This window comes from Mastomys coucha, unplaced genomic scaffold (genome assembly GCF_008632895.1).
Source record: "Mastomys coucha isolate ucsf_1 unplaced genomic scaffold, UCSF_Mcou_1 pScaffold6, whole genome shotgun sequence".
In the NCBI taxonomy this organism is placed as follows: Eukaryota; Metazoa; Chordata; class Mammalia; order Rodentia; family Muridae; genus Mastomys; species Mastomys coucha.
Genome location: NW_022196912.1, coordinates 99,125,121 through 99,147,855, shown reverse-complemented (window position 1 = coordinate 99,147,855; position 22,735 = coordinate 99,125,121). Strand labels below are relative to the sequence as shown.

The window sequence follows — 22,735 nt, the reverse complement described above, 5'->3', positions numbered from 1 at the left end:
CTATGACTCTTTCCAGCTTCCTGACTGCCCTTTCCTCTCCTCCAGGAGGCGCTGAATAAGCTGCTACTGAAGAAGCCCCAGCGGCCCCACAATCACCCACTGGCAACATATCACTACACAGGTGGGCCTGGCTGGGTGGTCATGAGGCCCAGAGAGCCTCAAGGATCTCCAGCATCCATGGGGCCCTGCTCCGGGCTGAGACACACACAGTCCTGAATGGGAGTTGGGACATGGAGTCAGCCAACAGTCAGAGCAAGGAAACTAATGTCAAAGCCAAATCACTCTCTTGGGGCTCCCCATGCCCTTGAGGGGAAGCGTGAAGTAGGTGACGTAGGTAGGCAATTGAGGCAAAAAAAAAAAAATGGCCCTAGTCACAGGTACAAAGGTCAAATCTAGGGAGTGCAATCTAAACTGATGTCAGGTACCTGGAACTTACCCTTATGGTGCTTGTCTTATTCTATTCTTTCTATACGGTAAGAGAGGCATTAACACAGTCATGTGATCCCCGTAGCCACTGTTGCCCAGCCTCTGTTAGGAACCCTTTTGTCTGTACCAGGCAGAGCCCCAAAAGGTTGTTCCCTTCTTACTGCATTTAGTCTTTCTCATGCCTGGAAAGACAGGTTCTGAAGTTCATTCACACCCGACAAGCAAGGAGAGTGAGGCTTTAAGAAGCCGGTAGTAAGGAACCAAAGCAGATGCGGATGGGCTCACGCCTTATCTCGTGGATGCTCGTGATCCTGCCTGATTCACAACCTGGCCCCCTCTTTGCTCTCCAGGCTCTGACCAGTGGAAGATGGCTGAGAGGAAGCTGTTCAACAAGGGCATCGCCATCTATAAGAAAGATTTCTTCCTGGTGCAGAAGCTGGTGAGCACGGGCGAGTGAGGGGTCCTGTGGTCACTCAGCATGTGGCCGGATGGCAGGATGCTTGTCTAGTGTGCTTGAGTTCAGGCCCTGTCACTGGTTAGGCCACGGCTATTAAGTAGCTTCAGAGACAGCTTGATAAACCATAGCTGCACTGACTTCTGAGCTCTGGGGACTTTAAGCCGAGATATGGCTGAACCTAGCGGGCAAATAGGGAGGCAAGAGAAAACAGTCCTTATATGGGAGTGTCTGGCCTAAACCAAGCCCAGTGGTCCCTTAGACTCTGGGTGCCAACATTGGGGAAAACCATGGGGATGATCTGTGCTTCTAATATTGAACTCCCATGAACTCGCTTTAGGATGTCCAGCCCTTTGGTGGCACTTGGCAAGGCTGGGGCCTTCTGCTTCCTCGTTAGGCTTTCCCTGAATCCTCTGGGACACGATGACACTGTAGCATTTCTCTTCCTTACTTGGTACTTACTGCTTCTGGAGAGGAGGGGACCTGTTCCCCGGATTGATGAAGGGGGTTGCACTGTTGTATTGGGGCTGGCTTTGGATGTGGAAGATGCCGGAATACTTTGAAATTTTCGAACATACAGAAGATGGAGAAGAGTAATTCCACGATCACCCATTAATTAATGCCTTGCTTATTAGATTTACCAGTTTTATCATTTGTCTTGTTTTTCTTCTCTCTCTCTTTCTCTCCCCCCCCACCCCCTCCATCTAAACACAAGTCCATGAAATACACAGAGCTCTCTCCTCTAACCCCCTTTCTGTTTCACCAAATCATTTAAAGTAAGCTACAGCTGAGCCTGGATGTATAGGCCTGTAATCATAGCTACTTGGGGGGACAGTGAGATAGGAGGATTGCAAGTTCATAGCCAGCCTGGGCTACTAAAGTGAGTTCAAGGTTGGCCTAGATAACTTGTGAGACTCTGTTTCAAAATTTAAAATGGGGCAGGTAGGATTGGAAGTACTATTTAATGGTAGTGCATTTGCCTAGCCATGTGCAGACCATATATTCAATGCCTAGCACAGGAGCAGGAGGATTATTTTCAAATAAAACTTCCTTAAGCATTGGCAAGGAATTTAAAGGCACATTGAGAGGCCCGTGGAGATGGTCTAGGGGTTCAGACATCACATCACTTAATGAGTACATTGAAAAGCAAACATTAGGATGATGAGCCCTCTTTCACGTGGGTACTCTGGGAGGAGCCAGGTGAACTTCCAAGAAGTTTGGGGAATAAGAATGAGTTCAGAACTTCGCCTTGCCAGGCGGTGGTGGCACACGCCTTTAATCCCAGCACTTGGGAGGCAGAGAGGCAGGTGGATTTCTGAGTTCGAGGCCAGCCTGGTCTACAAAGTGAGTTCCAGGACAGCCAGGGCTACTCAGAGAAACCCTGTCTCGAAAAAACAAAAAACAAAAAACAAAAACAAAAAAAAAAAAACAAGAATGAGTTCAGTTACACTGCTAGCATACAGATTCTGACCCAGCCAGGGCTCCTGAGCCTCTGCTGGTCCAGTGCAGCCTCTTGTACCAGGACACTCATAGGTCACAACCCTCTAATATCTAGTCTGCAGTCAAGTCTACACAGAAATTCTGGTCCTTTGGTGTTCCTCATTAAAATGGTGCAGAAGCACCATTAATTGCATTGGTCAGAGATTGTGGAGCAGGCATTGAGAATTGGGGTTTGGGGTGTAGTTTTTTGCCTAAGGCTAAATGGAACGTGCAGCCATGAGAAAGGCGAGCCACATCGGCTCCCCCTGACCTCCATTTGGCTTTAAATCAGATCCAGACCAAGACTGTGGCCCAGTGTGTGGAGTTCTACTACACCTACAAGAAACAGGTGAAAATTGGCCGCAACGGGACGCTCACCTTCGGCGACCTGGATATCGGTGACGAGAAGTCAGGCCAAGAGGAAGTTGAGGTGGACGTTAAGGTGAGTCCTTCCCTGGTTCTGCTGCCTCTCTCTGGGTAACACCTGTGGCCAGGACCTAACTAGAAGCCTGAGTTTATACAAGGCTGACAAGGAGAGCAGGTCCCTGACAGCTCCTGGGAGCTGGTGGCCCAGGCCCTGGCCCCTTTGAGCTCTCCGGTACCAACTGTCCGAGTCGTAGTGATGGTGCAGAACACTGGAGAGTCGGCGGCACGGCTTCATCCTACTGACTCCTCCAAGCAGACCACTAAGGCCACTTCTGGGCTCCAGCTCTTCTTATACCACCTTTATGATTTCTGCTTTGTCTGTGCATTAACACACACCATGATTTCTGTTTCTGTCACATCCCACACAATTTTTTTTTGTAAAGATTTATTTTTTTATTTATTTTATGTATGTGAGTACACTGTAGCTGTACAGATGGTTGTGAGCCACTAGGTGGTTGCTGGGAATTGAACTCAGGACCTCTGCTTGCTCTGGCCCTGCTCTCTCCCATCCTAGGATTTATTTATTATTATATGTAAGTACACTGTAGCTGTCTTCAGACATATCAGAAAAGGGCGTCAGATCCCATTACAGATGGTTGTGAGCCACCACGTGGTTGCTAAGAATTGAACTCAGGACCTCTAAGAGCAGTTGGTGTTCCTAACCGCTGAACCATCTCTCCAGCCCCCCCCCCCCAACTTTTATTATTAATTGTTTTTGAGTCAGCTCATTTTTTTCTCAAAAGGGAAGCTTTATATTACAATAATAAATAGAAACCAGTATTGCTGCCTATAAATAGAAGGTACTGGAAAAATAAGTACACATGAAAACCAAACACTGTCACTAAATGCCAGCTACATGCTGCAGTTGCCTGCCAGGACTCTGAGACAGAGCCGGCTTCTCTCTTAGACAGATTATCAAGTCTAGGGAAGAGGCACATTAACACCAACCCTGACTTGGTCTTTAAAAGACGCTGTGATTTAATTTTGCATCCATGAATCCTCTTGACATTGTCTTCAGGTTACAAGTCAAGACTTGGTGGCATTCTGCTTTGAGACAAGGGAGTAGTTTGGTCTCCATATTGTAGATGGGGAGTAGAGATAGAGAAAGTGTCACAAACAGTTAAGTTGGAGCTCAGAGCTCCTGCCTGGCACAAGAGGTCACTCTGTCCAAAGGGTGTGCTCAAAAGATTCTGGGATTCTATCCAGGAGGCCAGGTGGTTTGTGGGTCCTGGCAAGCGCCCTCCAAACCCCTGGCTCAGTCTCACTCTGAGGGCACCCAGGGTCAAGACTATCATCCTCTTTCCAGGCCAACTGGCCATAGGAAAGCTGTGACTTATGACAGAGTCCCAGTACAAGAGGCTGGACTGGCCCAAGCCAGGGCTGCAGACCCAGCAGGGGCTCCAAGAGGCTGGACTGGGCCAAGCCAGGGCTGCAGACCCAGCAGGGGCTCCAAGAGGCTGGACTGAGCCAAGCCAGGCTGCAGACCCACCAGGGGCTCCAAGAGGCTGGACTGGGCCAAGCCAGGGCTGCAGACCCAGCAGGGGCTCCAGAGCCTTGGCTGGATCATTATCTGCACTCCAGAATGACTGGGCTCATTCTTGTCCCCCATAGACTTCTCAGAAGTTCCCAAGGGTGCCTCCTCCCAGAAGAGAGTCCCCAAGTGAAGAGAGGCTGGAGCCCAAGAGGGAAGTGAAAGAACCCAGGAAGGAGGGGGAGGAGGAGGTGCCAGACACCCAGGAGAAGGGAGAGCAGGAGGAGGGGAGAGAGCGCAGCAGGCGGGCCGCTGCTGTCAAAGCTACACAGACACTACAGGCCAATGAGGCGGTAAGTGACCTCCATCTTTACTCCCCAAGGGCAGGTCAGGAAGGCTGAGCAAGGCCTGGGGTGTGGGTGGGAGGACAGTAAGACCATGGCGACCCTCATGGTAATAGACCAGGGACTTTATGCTCCTAACTGGGTCTCATCCCTGTGTGTTAAGGACTATTATGAATCTCATTTTACAGCTAAGCAAACTGGGGCTGAAGGTTATGTCGCTTTTGGATAGCCTGATTCAGACTGCAATTTATTTTTCCATTACAGAAAAATATATTTGTATGTAATTATATGCCTGTGCACGTATGTCTATGCATACATATTATATGTGCGTATATATACACATGCATGCACATTCTGTATGGGTGTGCCTTGTGAAAGCCCAGTAGTTGTGAGGCCTGGGGGAAGCACTCATAAGCTGTGGCTCACTCGTGGCTCCCCTAGAACCTGTGCCTGACAAGACTGTCTGGAGTAGAGCTGAGACTGTGCCCTTTATGTCCTCTGCTGAGTGCTCCATGTCCACTATGTCACTGGTTCCTCATTGTAATCAGCACACGAGGGAAATCAGGGTCAGAGATGCCATTTGACTTGGCTCTAGTACACCCCAGGTCTTTGCTCTGTCCCCTCCACAGACTAAGCATTTCGTTTTAGCTTGGAAGTGAGAGAGATGGGAATGTGTTTGCACACTCTACCAGCAGAGGATCTGTCAGCCAGACACAGCACTTGAGCTTGGCTGCTGTCTAGGTCTGCTGCCTTTGTGGATGCTTAGTAGGTTTCCTGGCCTTAGATTAAAGCAGTAGTAACCTCATGCACACCATGGCCCCTCTGCTGATACCTGTTCTTAAAGATTTATTTATTATTATACATAAGTACACTGTGGCTGTCTTCAGACGCACCAGAAGAGGACGTCAGATCTCATTACAGGTGATTGTGAGCCACCATGTGGTTGCTGGGATTTGAACTCAGGACCTTTGGAAGAGCAGACAGTGCTCTTACCTGCTGAGCCATCTCACCAGCCCTGTTCTTTTTCATCTTTTTCCTTTCCTAGTCACTCAGCAAGTGACCATCACGTCTGTCCCTTTCATTACACTAGAAACTTTCTGGGGACAGGGCTCCTGTGGGAGTAGCTGTCTTCCTATCACCTGGCACATCGTGTGAGCACATGTCTCTCTGCACAGAGATACGATTGAACTAGATGTCCAAAAAAAAAAAAAAAGTGAACACAGAGTCAGTATTAATGCCTGTAACTGCCAGGGTGTGGCACAGAATTACTGTGTCGGCCACTTTGTGAGAGAGCCAGCTGCAGTGGCCTCCTGGAAGCAGCCAACAGGTCCTGTCCCTGACCATTTGGCAGGAATGTGTGACTTTTTAGGGCCCTCTTGTTTCTTGAAATGCCAGAATTCTGACTCCACGCTTGCCTCTAAAACACACCCTGTTTGTTGATTGTCTCCAGGCCAATGACGTCCTCATTCTCCGGAGCCATGAACCCAATGCCCCGGGGTCTGCAGGTGTTCAGACCTCAGAGAAGCCAAGGGAGGGGCCGGGGAAGTCACGAAGGGCACTGCCTTTCACCGAGAAGAAGAAAAAACCAGAGGCATTTAATAAAACCCAAAACCAGGAGAACACTTTCCCTTGTAAAAAGTGCGGCAGGTAAGAAAGAAGTCGTTTCCTTGTGTTCACAGGAACCTGTTAATGTTGGGGCACGGACCTGGTTGCAAGCTGGGGGTTTAGACGCTGGTGGGGGCGGGGCTCCGGGGATCTGGGTTCAGTGGGTTTCCATGGTAATGACGTCATGGGGCAGGCATGGTGTGAAAGGGCGCGGTGGGGGGCGGAGCGGGAACCTCCCGAGTGGGCGGGGTAAGGGTGGGGACTAGGTGGTCGGGCTGGGGTTTGAGGGAGGAGAGAGAAGGGGTGGCGCTCTCACCTGAGCCCTTCCTGCCCTCTGTAGGGTGTTTTATAAGGTGAAGAGCCGCAGTGCTCATATGAAGAGTCACGCAGAGCAGGAGAAGAAGGCCGCAGCTCTGAGGCTGAAGGAGAAGGAGGCTGCTGCGGCCGCTGCGCATCAGCAGGCGCTGAGAGAAGAGAGCGGAGAAGGGGAGAAGGGCTGAGGCCCTGCTGGATTCTCTTGCCGGGCTCCCCAGCACCCCAGTACCTTGAACCTCTAGAAGAGGCCAGGAGAGGGTCACTTGGACTTTTTTGCTCTGCAAAACAAATCCGATAATGAAAAATAAACAGGCTCTTTGATTTACAAAGGCCAAGGACAGTGTTAAGGGCTGCAGGATCCAGTTCTCTCAGTATCTGGTTTGTCCCGAGTTGTACTGTCCCGGAGCCTTGAGAGGCCAGGTCCCTCGGAATGGGGAAGAGCTCTGCAGCTGCTTCTCTGATCTCTGCTGTTGCATCTGTGCCTCTTTCATCCCAGGTCCTTAGGAAGCCGCCACGGCAAGCCAAGCACAAGCTCACCCCACGGCAGCATTATTCCTCCTTCCTTCCCCAGAAGGACCTGGAAGGCTGTGCAGACCTTTCCCTAAGTCCTCTGCAAGGGACTCCTTAGAGAGCGGTGGCCTTAACACTTGTGTTGTCCTCGTGCCATCCCGCTCAGGCCGGAGCTGCTCCAATGATCCCGACTTGAGGTCACCACTTCCGTAGGCGTATCTCGGAGGGCTATTTCAACTCCCTTTGCTGCTGCTTAACAGCCCGTCTGGGGCTGTAAAGGTTTTCTCAGAAGTTTGGCGTTCATGCCCTGCTCTCAGCCTACTACTACACGGAGGGGAACTGTTCAGAGGCCAGAGATGCAGAGCTAGGCCCGAGGGATCTTTTGACAAACCCATGACTAGCATTTTATGCCTATGAGTCCTGGAGGCTGCTAAAGGAGCCTCAAGCAGGTCTTAGAGAGGCCTGGCTTGTTCTTTGGTGCCAGCTTCCTTCTTGCCTGTCGTGTTCTCAGTAGCTGCCAGCTAATCCCACTGCACCCCACTCAATATTGATATTCACAGCCCCCCACCCCACCCCCCAGTACTGCATGCTGGAGATTTCTGGATCCTTCCCTGGGAGGGGGATGTCTCCTAACTAGATTAGACAGGAGCCTTCATTCCTTGACTTGTCATCTGGGAACTATTTATTTATTTCTTAATATTTAATTTTTAACATCCTCAGGGACCAGGGGCCTCTTGCTTTCCAGAGGTCCAAGTGCATTTATCCCCAAATACGGCGGCACCTTGGCAACCCCAAACTTCCCCCAGTTCCAAGACCTTAGGTCCCTTACCTTATAGCTCTTGGATGCAGAAACTGACCTGGCTCAGAAGGCAGGGAGTGTTATCAGTCACAGGAAACTAGCAGATGTGGGTGAGATCAAAGGCAGGTCTCTGCCCTGCCCTTTCTGTACTTTCAAATGCTCGAGGGAGTTGGCAAGAGGCCAGAATTATAGTTTTGGTTATCAGCCGGGATTCTGGCTTGAAGAAACCATATTTGGCCTGGAATCACTGAAGGGTCGGAATGTTCTAGAGTCCCCTTGGTTTTCTAGTTCTATAGGGGCCTAAAGTTACTTATCTGATATCACCACTTAGTTTTCGTTGTACAGAAGAAAGTCTAAGTGTGACCGTGCATCTTGACTGTCCAGCATGTTGGTAAAGAGCTGCAAAGGATTCGCTCGCCATTCCTTAGGAAGCAGCCTTCAGCCCTTTGGGAACTGGGAGGAGAGATGGGGCTTTGTGTTTAAGCTACAGACGATTGGATATTTCGTACATTCATTTACGCATCGGTATGGTTCTATGAGAGCTGCCTATGGAAGTAAAACAAAATGTCCCCCTAGATACCCAGACAGTTTCCTTAACCTTCAGTTTCCCAGTTTGTTTCCTTCATAGGCTTCTAGAAACTTGAAGTCCCGAGATTACAAAAATCTGGTACCCTCTAGAAGCAGGAGGGCAACAGCTTAGGATCTCTTCTAAATCACTTACATAACGAGTGCCTTCACCGCTTAGCCCCAAAGTGCCACCTATGTTTCCCAAGGTTCTTTTCTATTTAAACCATATTTGGCTCAGGCCCCTTGGTGGACAGGTGATATCACAAATGTTCAGCCACATGAGACTCCTCTGTTCAGTGGTATCACTAATCCTTAGAAATCTTAAAAAAAAAAAAAAAAAAAGCAAGCCTACTTTTCTGAGTTCACAGAGACCAGATGAATATAGTCAGGAAAAGAAAAAAAGAAAAAAATCAAGGTGGTACCTTTACATCCCACCAGACACTGTTTCAGAGGGGCCCATGCTTCAGTGCGCACGTGTGGAAACAACTATTTCAAAGCAGAGATGCACGTGTTGCAGGAGGCTGGCACATCCTTACTGGTGCTCTCTCATAGGAACACACTGGGCTTGGCTTTTGTTCTTCTATTCAGAGCTCCCTGTTTGACAATAGCATCTCCATACTGCGGTCACCCTGCCTGCTCCCCCATCCTCCACCTGCATTCAGAGAAGGGCATGACACTGACTGTGCCTGTGATCTGGACCATTTCTGAGGTCTCTTGCCCTTATTACAGTCCTCCAAGCAAGCCTTCAGCAACCCCCCTCATAGCTAAGGTCCATACCCACCCACCACCCTTCTGCTGCCTCACCTCCAACCCCAGCACAGAGGCCCTGTGCACAGGACGTCTAAAGGGATTGCCTTTATTTAACTGCCTCAGTCACCTAGCCTCTTTCTTCTCATGTGCCAGATGTTAGGGCAGAAGAGGAAGAGTAGAACGTATACTCAAGCCTCAGCTGTGTAAGTGTTTTTGTTGGGGCTCACTGGTGTTATTTATTACTAGACTGGCAAAGCCTAACCCTTAGGTTTTTACAGGAAGTATGCATATTTTTATAAAAACAGTTGTGTCTAACCCACATTTGGCTGTGTTTGTTGCCTCAAAAAAAAATTGCAGCTGTTAGAACTTTTCCTCATTTGTCTCTTAAGTTGAAGGCCTTGTTGGAGAGGACAGAGCACAGGACAGCCCTGACAGTCTGTAATTATTGTACAAATATTTTAATAGCATAAAGTAAGTATATTCCTTTTATTTTGAAACAAAATGGTCAGACACTGCCTTTCATGTGTTTGTTGCCTGTGGCACTCTTTTTAAAAAAGACTGTTACATATTAAAATAGTGTACATATATATATATAAATATTACCTCTTTGTGTACAGTTGTGATAGACCAGACTGAAAATTTTATTTTTTGTGTGCTTTTTATAAAAAAAATTAATACACTAAAGAGAATCTTGCTGATGTGATTGTAATGTACCTATGTAACTTATTTACTTTTGAATGTTCTGTATCTTAAGACCTTTTATTAAATAAGGTTTTAAAAAAATTCATTGTTGAATACCACATTCTTATAGGGGTGGGTTTTTTTGCCAGCTGGGACTGATAGGCCTTGTTTTGCTTGAAGGGAATTTACACACACACACACACACACACACACACACACACACACACACACACGTTTCTGAGCCATAAGCATTCTGTTTTGCTATCTTGTATACTTAGTAAGGACAAGAAGGGAAAATGTTTGCTGTTTGCCCGGCTACAAAGATAAGTAGTCAGGGGGGTTTGTGTATACACACACACACACACACACACACACACACACACACACACTAGACAAGAAAGCCAAGTCAGACACTCACAAGAACCAGTAGATGTAATTCTCTTTTCTAGTTTTGGGGAGGAACCGAGAGCAGTTGCAGAGTGGGATCAGGTGGTTCACCGAAGTCAGAGGGTTTTCACAGCAAAGAGTGAATGCATAGAACGGATGAGCAATATGAGACAAGTCCATCGTGGTGGTTGCGTATCTATAAGGCCAACTTAAGTCCACGGCAAAATTAAATAAAACATGCTTAGCAATATTGTTAGGAAAGAATCTGGGAAGTACGAGGCCGGGGCAGGGGGTGTAAACAGAAATGCGCCGTCATAGAATAGACTCCTCAACCCCCTTCTTGGCACCATAGCAACCGCCAGATCCTCTGGAGCCCGCGCATCTCGCGTCGTCATGGTCACAGTTGTCACGGTGACACTGGGGGAGGCGAACGGACCGGTTCCGCCCTCCACTGCAGCTGCAAGGCGGCCGTTGCAGGAGCGCGGGACCATAGGCGCTGAGCAGAGCTGCCTCCAGCCTGGTTCCTCCCTCCTTCCGTGCTTCCTGACGCCTCGGTCCCCGGTGCTCGGAGGGCTGCCTCTCCCCTACGTAGCCAAGCCACGGCCTCGCTGACCCTCAGCCCGTCTGCGTGGCGGGGAGAGGTGGGAGGAGCTGCCACGCCCCGCATCCGCACCCAGCCATCTCCCGCCCCGTGCGGTGCCAGCTGCCCTGAGCCCACCTTGCCCTCTCTCTTTAAGCGCCAGGCACACCTGCAGCCAGTTCACCCTGCCCGGACCAAAGGGGGTGACATTCGAGTGATAGGCGGAGTGTCCCGTGGCTCCCGGCACTGACTTGGGACCCGGAAGGGACGTCTTTTGGTAATTGTGGTTGCTTGAAGCTTGTCGCCCCCTGGCCTACCCGGGTAGGAGAGCATGTGCTAGGCCTATAGCACCGTGAGCCAGCCCAAGCAGTGTCTGTAGAACTGGCACTCTTAATAGTTGGGCGAAATGGCTATGACACTATTGGAAGACTGGTGCAGGGGAATGGATGTGAACTCACAGAGAGCTCTGTTGGTCTGGGGGATCCCCATGAACTGTGATGAGACCGAAATCGAAGAGACCCTCCGAGCTGCGATGCCCCAGGTATCCTATCAAGTACTGGGGAGAATGTTCTGGAGGGAAGAAAATGCCAAAGCGGCCTTGTTAGAGCTCACTGGGGCAGTGGATTACTCCCTGATCCCCAGGGAGATGCCAGGCAAAGGTGGGCTCTGGAAAGTGGTGTTTAAGCCCCCCACTTCCGACGCGGAATTTTTAGAAAGGCTGCATCTCTTTCTAGCTAGGGAAGGGTGGACCGTGCAAGATGTTGCTCGTGTGCTTGGGTTTCAGAACCCTGCCCCAGCTCCAGGCCCGGAAATGCCAGCAGAGATGCTCAACTATATTTTGGATAATGTTATTCAACCTCTTGTTGAGTCCATATGGTATAAGAAGCTGACATTGTTCTCCGGGAGGGACATTCCCGGGTCTGGCGAGGAGACCTTTGATTCCTGGCTGGAGCACTCAAATGAAGTCATAGAGGAATGGCAGGTGTCGGATATAGAAAAGAGACGGCGATTGATGGAGAGTTTGAGAGGCCCTGCTGCTGATGTCATCCGCATCCTCAAGACCAACAACCCTGCCATAACCACCGCGGAATGCCTGAAGGCCCTTGAGCAGGTGTTTGGGAGTGTGGAGAGCTCTAGAGATGCACAGGTCAGATTTCTGAACACTTACCAGAACCCAGGAGAAAAGTTATCTTCTTATGTCATCCGTCTGGAGCCTTTGCTGCAGAAGGTAGTGGACAAGGGGGCCATTGATAAAGATAACGTGAACCAGGCTCGCCTGGAGCAAGTCATCGCTGGGGCCAACCACAGCGGGGCCCTCCGAAGACAGTTGTGGCTGGCCGGGGTTGCGGAAGGGCCCGCACCCAACCTCTTCCAGTTACTGGTGCAGATTCGAGAGGAGGAAGCCAAAGAGGAGGAGGAGGAGGCTGAGGCCGCCCTCTTGCAGCTAGGCCTAGAGGGGCACTTCTGAGGCCCAGGATTGGCCAGGCTGCCTTTGATAACCCTGTGAAGTTTTTAGTCAGCCTGCCACTCAAAGTAAACACCCAGCCTCCTCCCGGTTCTGTTTTGTTTTCTGAGGGATGGGATAGGAAAGCGAGGCCGCATATTTCTGTAACATTCACAGAATTGTGTAATTGGCAGGAGCTGCAGCAGTGAAAGTGGTTCATACTGCCTAAAGTGAATGCTTGATGCCAGCCCTCCTGGGAACATCTCTGTGAAGCTGTGACACTTCCTGTCAAGATGGTTGCGAAGCTGCAAGTTCGGATGCTAAGTATGTGCCTGGTTCACAGGCTGGACCAAACTCAAATACAAGTACAGACTCTTGTATTTGTTACTAACACTGTGGATAGTTTTACTGTAAATTGTTCCTAGTTTATATCGATGGAAAGAATGTGATTCTATTAGATGATATTACTCATCTTGGAAAATGTGGATTTCTAATTCCTCATGGCTCAACACTGGAATCAGTTTCCCTGAAAAGGATCCTCAGACTAAAAGTATCGTGTTAGAGAAAACGTGCTTTTTTTTTTTTTTTTTTTTTTTTTTTTTTTTTTTTGGTTTTTCGAGACAGGGTTTCTCTGTGTAGCCCTGGCTGTCCTGGAACTCACTCTGTAGACCAGGCTGGCCTCGAACTCAGAAATCTGCCTGCCTCTGCCTCCCAAGTGCTGGGGTTAAAGGCTTTTATAGAGCTACACAATCAATTCTTCACAGTGGAAGACAGACAGAAGTCCTAGGAGGAGTGGCCACGGACAAGCTACACTTCCCCCACTTCAAAGATTTGTCTTTTAATTATTGGTCATGTGGATGCTACAGGTTCTAAGTTTGAAGTTATTGAATAGATGTATACAAATAAAAATTTGAAAATTCTTGTTTTTTCCTGACGCGTATAAAATTTTTCAGTGTACTTTAGCCCTGTATGTTTTTCTAACAAGGTCTTTTGCTCATGTAAAAAAAAAAAATTACCCCCTTGCAGTCACCTACACATCTTGGTTGGGTGGTTCCTTGGTTGTTTTGTCACAGTCCCACTCTGTAGCTGAGGCTGGCCTGAAATTCACTCTGTAGCCCAGGCTGGCCTCAAACTTGCAGCAGTCTTGGGATTACAGGTATGAGCCACTACACCTATACAGTCTCACCATGTAGCATGGACTACTACTCTTTTTTTTTTTAATTTCTAATTTTTTCAAAGATTTATTTATTATATGTAAGTACACTGTAGCTGTCTTCAGACACTCCAGAAGAGGGCATCAGATCTCATTACGGATGGTTGTGAGCCTCCATGTGGTTGTTGTGATTTGAACTCAGGACCTTCAGAAAAGCAGTTGGCGCTCTTACCCACTGAGCCATCTCTGCAGCCCTACTACTCTTTTTTATTATTTATTTTTATTTATTTTGTGTGTATGAGTATACTGTAGCTGTACAGATGGCCATGAGCTATAATGTGTGGCTGCTGGAAATTGAACTCAGGACCTTTGCCAGCCCCACTCCAGCATAATTCACTGTAGCTGAAGAGGGTGTCAGATCTCATTATGGGTTGTTGTGAGCCACCATGTGGTTATTGGGATTTGAACTCAGGACCTTTGGAAGAGCAGTTGATGCTCTTAACCACTGAGCCATCTCACCAGCCCCCCCCCTTTTTTTCAAGATTTATTTATTATACACAGAAGAGGGCACCAGAAGAAGGCATCAGATCTCATTAAGGGTGGTTGTGAGCCAGCATGTGGTTGCTGGGATTTGAACTCAGGACCTTTGGAAGAACAGTCAGTGCTCTTACCCTCAGGACCTTTGGAAGAACAGTCAGTGCTCTTACCCGCTAAGCCCATCTCGCCAGCCCACCCTGCTACTCTTAAACATGTGCCTCCCTCCTGGGGCTGGGATTCTAGGCAGACACTACCACACCTATCTTTCAGTGGGTTCAATTTTCACATGACTTCCTCAAGACAAGTGATAATGATGGAAAAGATATGTTTCTATAAGATTTGACAAAAAAATTGAATTGGGGCTTAGTTTACCTAGCAACCTTTCTGTTTTAAAGTCATTGTGTGACTAACAGTGTTTCGGTGCAGTAACAATGGTCCAGTCACTTGTGTGCACGGTATTTGTCTCCCAGCAGCCATTTTATAAGTTCCAGTGACTGCAGACGCCCACTTCTGAGCTCTTGGGTAAATCTGGAAATGCCATGAAATTTTCTTTTAGGGTTTAAGACTAGAGCTGGTGTAATGTGGACTGTCTATCTCTAAGTTCTGCCTCATGGGAACACCAGTATATTACCAACTCGGGCAGAGAGTGGGGTGACAGGACTCTGGTGCTGTTTTTAATTGTGATGGTTAGCTTGTGGATGCTACTGTTCTTACCTGTTCTTCTAGATTTTTCTTTTTAAAATATTGTGTGTGTGTATGTTGGTGTACATGTTATGGTATGAATACGGAAGTCAAGGACAGCTTGCAGGAATCCATTTTCTCCTCCTACCACGTGGGTCCCTCAACATAAGATTCAACTTCTTACACTTTTATACAAGCTTGAATTCTGCTATCACATGCTAACCAACCACACTCACTTAGATATATGTTCTTAAAAACAAGGACGGAGTCTGCATTTTTCATGTTGTCGGCGTCCTTGGCTTCACATAGGAACAAAGTACATGTTTTGATTATAGGCAAAAACATGTGGAGGACACAGGACAACTTGTAGGCATCAGCTCTCTCCTTCCACCATGAAGGTCTGGGGGAATCAAACTCAGGTTGGCAGCTTGATGGGAACAGCCTTTACATGCTGTGCCACCTCACCAGCCCATGCTGTCCTGCCAACACAACCTCAGCTCAGTGGTTGTTAGATTGTTTTCTTCAGCAACAAGGAGTTGCTAATCCTAATACCACATGCATGCAGGTCAAGTACTTCACCACTGTATGGCAAGCCCGCCCATTGAGTTGGTTGTTTTAGAAGTCTCACACTGTACAACGGAAGCTGTCCTATAACTTGCTACGTAGCTGAGGCTGGCTTTGAACTGATAATCTCCTGACTCATCCTCCCTAGTGCTGGTGGTATATAGGCTTGTGCCAACATATTTAGAATACTTTCTTTATGTGGCTGATAGATTGAATCCTATGAGGAAAAGTATTTTACTATTTAATTAAATATAAGAACTGTGCGTATCTGCGTGCCCTACATCCATATGTAATACAAAGCATGTGTACATTCCCGGATCCTCAGTCTTTCTGAGGTGAGTTTCCTCTGTAGCCTAGGCTATTCTTGAACTTGCCTAGACTCTGCCTCAGTCTCCTAAGATGCTGAATGACACACATCCTTTGAGCACGAAAACAGTGAATTAAAAGTAACTATGATTTGGTTTGTTCTCTCTATAAGCTCAAAAACTTTTAAATTCTGTTTTTTTGGAAAGATATTCAAAGACCAGTGGGATCGTAGAAGCTGCATGGCAGTTTTATTACATTTTGACTGACAGCACAGGCTATACACTGGCAAATGTATGTACTCCTAATCCTGTGGGGTTACCCTGCTTCTCAGGTCTCTCAGCTTACCTTTACTAGGGATGGTCAAGTGCAGAAATGCTTGCTGACTGTGGGAACACTCTCTCCAGTGGACACACAATGGCGGGGGGAGTTAGAAAGTCAGCAAAGGACATTCTTACTGGGGCTAAGTGAGGAAGAAATTAGCAGAGATTGGTTCAGCTGGGTGTTGCGCACACCTTTAATCCCAGCACTTGGGAGGCAGAAGCAGGCAGATCTCTGTGTTTGAGAACAGCCTGGTCTACAGAGTGAGTTCTAGGTCAACTAGGGCTACACCTGAGACCTTGCCTCAATCAATCAATCAATCAGTCATCAGTCCATCTGAGTTAAGTGTCTCTTCACAGCTAGGCAGTGGTGGCACATGCCTTTAATCCCAGCACTTGGGAGGCAGAGGCAGGCAGATTTCTGAGTTCGAGGCCAGCCTGGTCTACAGAGTGAGTTCCAGGACAGCCAGGGCTATGCAGAGAAAAAACAAAACAAAACAAAAAAATGTCTCTCCACCACATGTCTCTGGCCCTGTTACCCTGTTACCACATGCATGGACTCTACTCAAAAGCTGAATTGCTTCAGAAATCAAATATCATGGGAGTTACTCTATATTAACTAGAACATAGTAACAAAAGGACTTTTTTTTTTTTTATAAAATAACATGATTTATTACTATTTTAAAACAAGTTTCACAAAATAACATTCAGAAACTCAATATTACTAAATAATTTAATGCACAATAAGTTTAGTCATAAAGTCATGCTACAAAAGTCCTGTGTATAAAAGATTATTACCAAAGCATTAACAGATGTTAAAATGTTCTTCAGAATGAACACGGTTCTAGAAGTCAAAGCTTTGAGAATGATGCTCTTGGTCATGAACAACAACCTGGGAGAAGCAGGTGGACTGTGTGTTGTCTTCTGCTCTCCACTGGCCACTGACAGGAGTGGTCCCACTCGGCAACAGCCTCACAGGCAAGGTCTCCCATTGATTGGAGACCTACCATGTAAAGTAGCCAACAATAAAATGAAATTTTTAAATCTAGATACGGGCCAGGCGGTGGTGGTACACGCCTTTAACTCCAGCACTAGGGATGCAGAGGCAGGTGGATCTCTGCCTTTGAGGCCAACCTGGTCTACATACAGAGTAAGTTCCAGGACATCCTGGGAAAGCCTGTCTTGAAAAACCAAAACCAAACTAAACCAAACCAAAGTTTCTATTCTGAAGAGAAAAGCTATTTCCCACCCTCCCAGAGGGATGGCCTTGGATACAACCCAAATGAGAAAGGCAAAGTCCTAAGTGACCATGAAGACAGACAGCAATGCCGCTTATGGACAAAGGCTGACGTCTGAGTCTGGACTTCTGTGTGCATTCCCATGAGCCACACTCATAATTTTAAAGTGCAAAGCTATTTTAAAAATAGTTTATTCTCTCTTCCTTCTTTTAAATTTGTCAGATCATAATTGGTTGTGTGAGTCCTTTATAATCTGCCTAATATGGGAAATCAATGAGAATCCAATTAGAATTTCTCACATGTTCAGTGAACCAATTTCTATCAGGCTAGAAGTCTAGTTTTTCCTGTCTGTTTCCTTTCTTACAGTTACAGATGAACAAAAGGCAGGCATAGAGACACAAACATGGAATTCTAAAAGTTGAGTGACTATTGATGCAACTCTGTTCTACACTTATACTTTTCACCCGAGGTAGGGATAAAGGCCTACGGCCTACTCAGCTGTCACACACAGCCCGACTGCTGCACTGACTGTCGCTTCTTTATTCGCAGACTCACTCTCGGCCCACACGAAGCCCATGAGCATCTGAGGCTGACTGTGGGAAGGACAGGTTTTCTCCCCTTACCCATGCACTACCGTTTACAGTCTCAGTGAACTGTGAACAACTACCTCAGTCAGAGACAATAACTCCTCATCCATTTTTCAAAGTGAATGGTTAAATGCAAACTTTCTAGGCTGGCTAACTGCTTTTGTTTGTTTGCTTGGTTGGTTCGTTTTGACCTCAAAAAACCAAAAAACCAAAATAGCCCAGGTAAAAGATTCCCCCATTTTCTATGTCACCAACTCTGAGCCAATGACAGAGTTATTTCCATTGCTCCCTTTCCTGCTTTCAGACCCGTGACAAACACCTATCAACAAGAAACGTCCACTGCAGAGCCACACTTAGGGCAGCCCCAGAAGCATCCCAAGTCACTGAGCAGTCAGCGCCCTTCTGGTCAGTGACACTGGACACCTGTACCAGCTAACTTCAGGTGTGAGCAACTCAATACAACACAGTCTAGACTTAATGACTGACACGGTCTACAGAACAGTCTGTTCAGGATGACACACTTTCCAAAGTATAATCCAAACATTAAACTTTAGAGACAAAACAAAATCTATCGTAAAGTTGAGTTCTGTTGACAGTGACAGAGGTAGATTAAGTGATCAACCATTGTCCTAATGTGAGCAGGGGACAAGAAACTCAAGTTGAAATCCTACAGACAGAAGTTACAGTTTCTAGGCCTGAGCTTCTAAGGCTGTGTGGGGAACATGAAACTGAACATTGCATCAAAGGGCAACATATCTGGTCAGCTCCAACTATGATGGTAAAATGTCACCATCTCTCACAATAATGCACGGACTACAGACTGAAGGTGAACAGCCTGTACAGAGGAATACTGGGACAGGAGACACTGGCTCTTATCTAGAGAATTTGGCTGTCCCACCTGCTCCAGGGCTCAGTGGGCAATGCTTGCAGCCATCTTTTGTTACCATAACTGGAGAGGAGCTCCTGACATCTAGGGAATAAAAGACAGGGATGCAGCTAGACTGCATACAGTGCACAGCCCCACACTGAGGCTCTGAGAGTGAGTCCCACAGTCCTAAATGTAAACAGTACCCACACTGAGGATCTCTGGTGCAGTAAGCAGGGAGTATGGGGCCTTCCTTGCAAAGTCTAGCTAGGTAATATGGCCATTAGCTCAGAATTAGGAAACATAGGAAGGAGAATTCTAACATACCAACATCATATTGATGGTGAAAAATTAAAATACTGGGCTGTCCCTGCACCCTATCATTATAATACTAGAAGTTCAAATGATCACAGAAAGCGTCTATTCCAAGTTGGCCCCACCTCCAGTCTGAATGGCATAAGCCCCATCTTCCTCAACTACATTTTTAGCAATAAAAGAAGACTTCAGGATTCATTAGAGTGAGCGGGGAGGACAACCTTAACTTTCTCATGTACTCAGCCCCAATTCCTTCCTTCCTTTCCCTCCTTTCTTTCCTTTTCTTTCCTCCTTTCTTTCCTTCCTTCTCCCCACCCCCAATTTTCTTTTGGTTTTGTGTTTTTAAGACAGGGTTTCTCTGTGTGGCCTTGGCTATTCTGGAACTTGCTCTGTAGACCAGGCTGGCCTTCCACTTTCAAAGTGAGTGCATTTTGGCTTTAATTCCAGGAACAGCGATGCATCTAAGTCATTCCAATATTTGTGATGAGGAGCTGAAAATGGTTTGTGTGTGTGTATGTGTGTGTGTGTGTGTGTGTGTGTGTGTGTGTGTGAAATGGACACAGAAAAGCACCTTGCACATCTCTGAGAACCACCAGTGATTAAAAGACATTGAGAAATGGGGGAGGGGTGGGTGTTTCCCAACTACAGAATTTGGAAACAGACACACATCTGTAAGTCACTTCACAGAGCCAGTCTGAAGCCATCCACTTCCCATCCTCACTCCCAGCTACCCCGGGAGGCACAGCATCAGCTGGAGCAGGGCTCACCTGTGTAAACTACAAGCAACCACAACGGTGTCCCCTCAGCTTAGAGGCTTCTGCACCACCGTGGAAGTCTCACCACTGTTGCTCAGAAGAGAAATGCCAATGGTTTTGAACATTTAAGCCAGTCAGGGTAAAGTTTCTTCCTACCATAAAAGCTAAAAAGGAGCACTATAAGGAATATTCTGTATTTAGTGTGTTGCCTCCACGTATGTCTGTGTAGGACATTAGATCCCCTGGGGCTCCAGGAGGCTGTGAGCCTCCACACGGTCCTGAGCAACAGGCGGTCTCAGCCTCTGAGCTGGCTCTCCAGCTCACAAGCATCCTTGTATGGATTCAGAATTGATTGTCAAAGCAGCGGTCCCTCCTGACCAGCTGGACTCTTACAGAAATCGAGTCATTTTACTGAAATGATAGCTTGAGTTCTCAAACCAAGACTACCTATGTAATCATTTTTTTTAAAAAAAGGATCCTGCCCCCTTCCCTGTGATAACTTTCAGGGATAAGAGTCGGCAGCCTCTGGCTGAGACTTTAGGCACAATTTGGCAGTGGTTCCTGACTACTTCTCTGCAATCAGTCAATGATTCTATCTTGGCCCACTAGAGACTTCATCTGGTGCTGATGACATTTTATATCTTTCAGAATATTCTTCTTACATGATAAATTATAATCTTCACACTTAACTATTGCTTTGCAGGTCTGAGGTTTAGACACCTACAGTGTTCCACAGGAGACAATCTACTACATATTGCCATTTGCCTGGGGTCCACCCCAAAACACCTTTCTCTTTCCTCCATAGCACTTACATGATACACTTTAAAGGCTGTTTCACTTAGATCCTTTCAAAAATAAATTTTGAAATACTGTTCCATTTATTTATAGGTACCAAATTCAGTCTGTAAGTGTGTGCCCTTATAACTATAAAGCAAAGGGCATCTGGGTAAATCATTAGGGTAAAGGTTTTAGAAATCTCAAGGGTAGATATGTAGGACTATTGACTACTGCTTTAAACACATGAGAAATTATTTTTAAAAATCTGCGTAAAGCAAAGTCCACAAGAGCTGCTGTAGCTGCAGTACTATCAAGGGGTAATCCTGCCAGTTGCCTTAGCCACTGATGGGGACCATGGGGTGTCTGGTTGTACACAATGACTTAAGCAGCCATCCATGTAGCACAACCTAAATTCCAGTTGACAGTGCACACATTTTTGGAAAAGGAAGAAAATAGACCATGAGTTAAGAAGACTCCAAGACAGCCATTCTTCCTCTTCTGACCAAGGTTTCCAATTAGGCATTGGACTCCTGCGTCTCGGTGCCGCTGTGTTCTAATGGGAATGTGTCCTACCACCACGCTGCTTCTGAAGCAATGGGGTGTTGCATTTGTGCTTCTGAATTATAAGGGTCTCAACCTTCTATGAATGGGAAAATCTATCTTTAAAATGCCTGGGCTAAAAAATACTAAGCAACTGAGTACAAATAACAGGTCCCTTTCCTGTTAAAAATGATTGATCTATAAATCCTAGGAGACAACTGACATATGTGACTGGAAAAACCCAGGACATTTGTAGTTTCCGAAGGTGGACTGGACTAAAGCTGGTGGTACTAGTTTAAGGAGAAACACTGAATGGTTTTTTTTTTAAGGATGAAAGTGAGAGATGTGTTTTATCTTAAGAACTCTGCCCCACAAAATCTTTAAAATAGACAATTATACAAAACTTATCTATTTTTCTCATAACATTTAAATAAATTAACACAAAATGGAAAGTACAGCCTTAGCTTTCCTCTTCTTCATCCTCCTTAATTACTGGAGTACCTAAAATTATAAAAAAAAAATTATTTCTGGTCTCTTCCTTTTTCTAGGCTGTCCTAGAACTCTATGTAGACCAAGCTAGCCTTGAAGTCAGAGATCCATCTGCCTGTCTCCTGAGTAGTGGGATTAAAGGTGTGCACCACCATACCTGGCTTGTTTCACTCTTAGGATTAGGGAAGGATTTCACTTCGTCTATGCAACTCTAACTACTATCATTTAAAGGCTCACAAAAACAGCCTGTGTGTTAGAGCTAGCACATTGCTATTACCTTGGAAACTGGCCTCATGATTATAACTGTGCCATGTCATTTTAGGCCTAGGTATGTCTCTTCAGGGGAGAAAGGGAAACATTTAGCATGGCTCAGTTAAAACTCTGAAGTAGACTGATCTAGAGATAGACAGAAGGTCAGAGACTGAGTGGGGAGAAGCAATGAGGGAGTACAAAGAGCACAAGAAACCTTGTATTGTGTTCATCATGTTGCGTATGCACATGTGCATGTTCATCTGTGTGACTACAAGCTTGCACTATGGCACCTGGCTTTTTTACATGAACTTTGGGGATCAAACTCAAGCCCTTATGAAGGACTTATTGTGTAAGGCCAGCATCTGAGCACTGAGCCACCATCCCAGCCCATGGTCATTTTCCTGATTATGGGGATGATTACACACGTTGAAAGCATTTAAACTTAGTGGTCCCCAACAAGTGAAGCAGATGCATCTATTGTCCTGACAGTGTGTTGTGAAGGATGAGCGCCTAAGTTCTCTAGTTTGGATATGAGTGCCAATGCAAGTAAGTGATAAAGGGGCATGGAAAGTATCTGACACAGTACAGTGATCACCATCACCACTGCTGCCAGCGCTGCATATTTTCCATTCTTCCTTCAGTCAACTGGGCAAGTGAGCATGGGCATGGTTGTTTTAGGGACAGAATGAAACACAAAAGGAGACCACAAACATACTTGCTTTTGTCTCTGAAAAACTTAGAACACTGGGAAGAATCGGTTAGTGCAGAGGCACAGGATAATGTGAAGGTGGTAATGATTCTTCTCAGAGTAGAAAGGTACATCCCAAGGATGGCAGGAGAGGGATGCAGGGGTTCTGGGATGGGGGAATTCTGGCCCTGGTTTTTAACGCCAATAGGAGGAAATGAATACTTGTGATTTATTTAAGAAGAGAATCTTAGCCGGATCTTAAGCTGTACTATAGAGCAATTGTGATAAAAACTGCATGGTATTGGTACAGTGACAGGCAGGTAGATCAATGGAACTGAACTGAAGACCCAGAAATGAACACACGTACCTATGGTCACTTAATCTTTGACAAAGGAGCTAAAACCATCCAGGGGAAAAAAGACAGCATTTTCAA

At 46.6% G+C, this 22,735-nt stretch overlaps 3 protein-coding genes across 6 annotated transcripts in view; 2 read left to right on the top strand and 1 right to left on the bottom strand.

Annotated features, from left to right (window-relative positions):
• The window catches only part of Mideas (mitotic deacetylase associated SANT domain protein), a 68,467-nt gene extending 58,538 nt beyond the window's left edge, over positions 1-9,929 (top strand). The window contains exons 8-13 of one of the 2 annotated variants that reach the window (XM_031357764.1): positions 46-121; positions 777-865; positions 2,652-2,801; positions 4,397-4,609; positions 6,051-6,247; positions 6,546-9,929. In XM_031357764.1, the coding sequence (XP_031213624.1) occupies positions 46-121; positions 777-865; positions 2,652-2,801; positions 4,397-4,609; positions 6,051-6,247; positions 6,546-6,705 (885 nt within the window). In that variant the 3' untranslated portion in view covers positions 6,706-9,929. The remainder of the gene's footprint in view (positions 1-45; positions 122-776; positions 866-2,651; positions 2,802-4,396; positions 4,610-6,050; positions 6,248-6,545) is intronic. The other variant, XM_031357763.1, reaches the window with a different exon arrangement.
• Positions 9,930-10,591: 662 nt separating this feature from the next.
• Pnma1 (PNMA family member 1) lies at positions 10,592-12,709 on the top strand. Its single transcript, XM_031357765.1, has one exon. The coding sequence runs from the start codon at positions 11,201-11,203 to the stop codon at positions 12,260-12,262; it is 1,062 nt and encodes a 353-aa protein (XP_031213625.1). The 5' UTR covers positions 10,592-11,200; the 3' UTR covers positions 12,263-12,709.
• A 7,319-nt stretch (positions 12,710-20,028) lies between these two features.
• Dnal1 (dynein axonemal light chain 1) overlaps positions 20,029-22,735 on the bottom strand; it is a 26,785-nt gene continuing 24,078 nt past the window's right edge. For all 3 annotated transcript variants that reach the window (XM_031356176.1, XM_031356177.1, XM_031356178.1), the window contains one exon: positions 20,029-21,374. In XM_031356176.1, coding sequence (XP_031212036.1) covers positions 21,334-21,374 — 41 coding nt within the window. In that variant the 3' untranslated portion in view covers positions 20,029-21,333. The remainder of the gene's footprint in view (positions 21,375-22,735) is intronic.

What these genes read in the sequence shown, in the direction of transcription:
- Pnma1 (XM_031357765.1), top strand. Translation starts at nt 11,201, where the DNA reads ATGGCTATGACACTATTGGAAGACTGGTGCAGGGGAATGGATGTGAAC.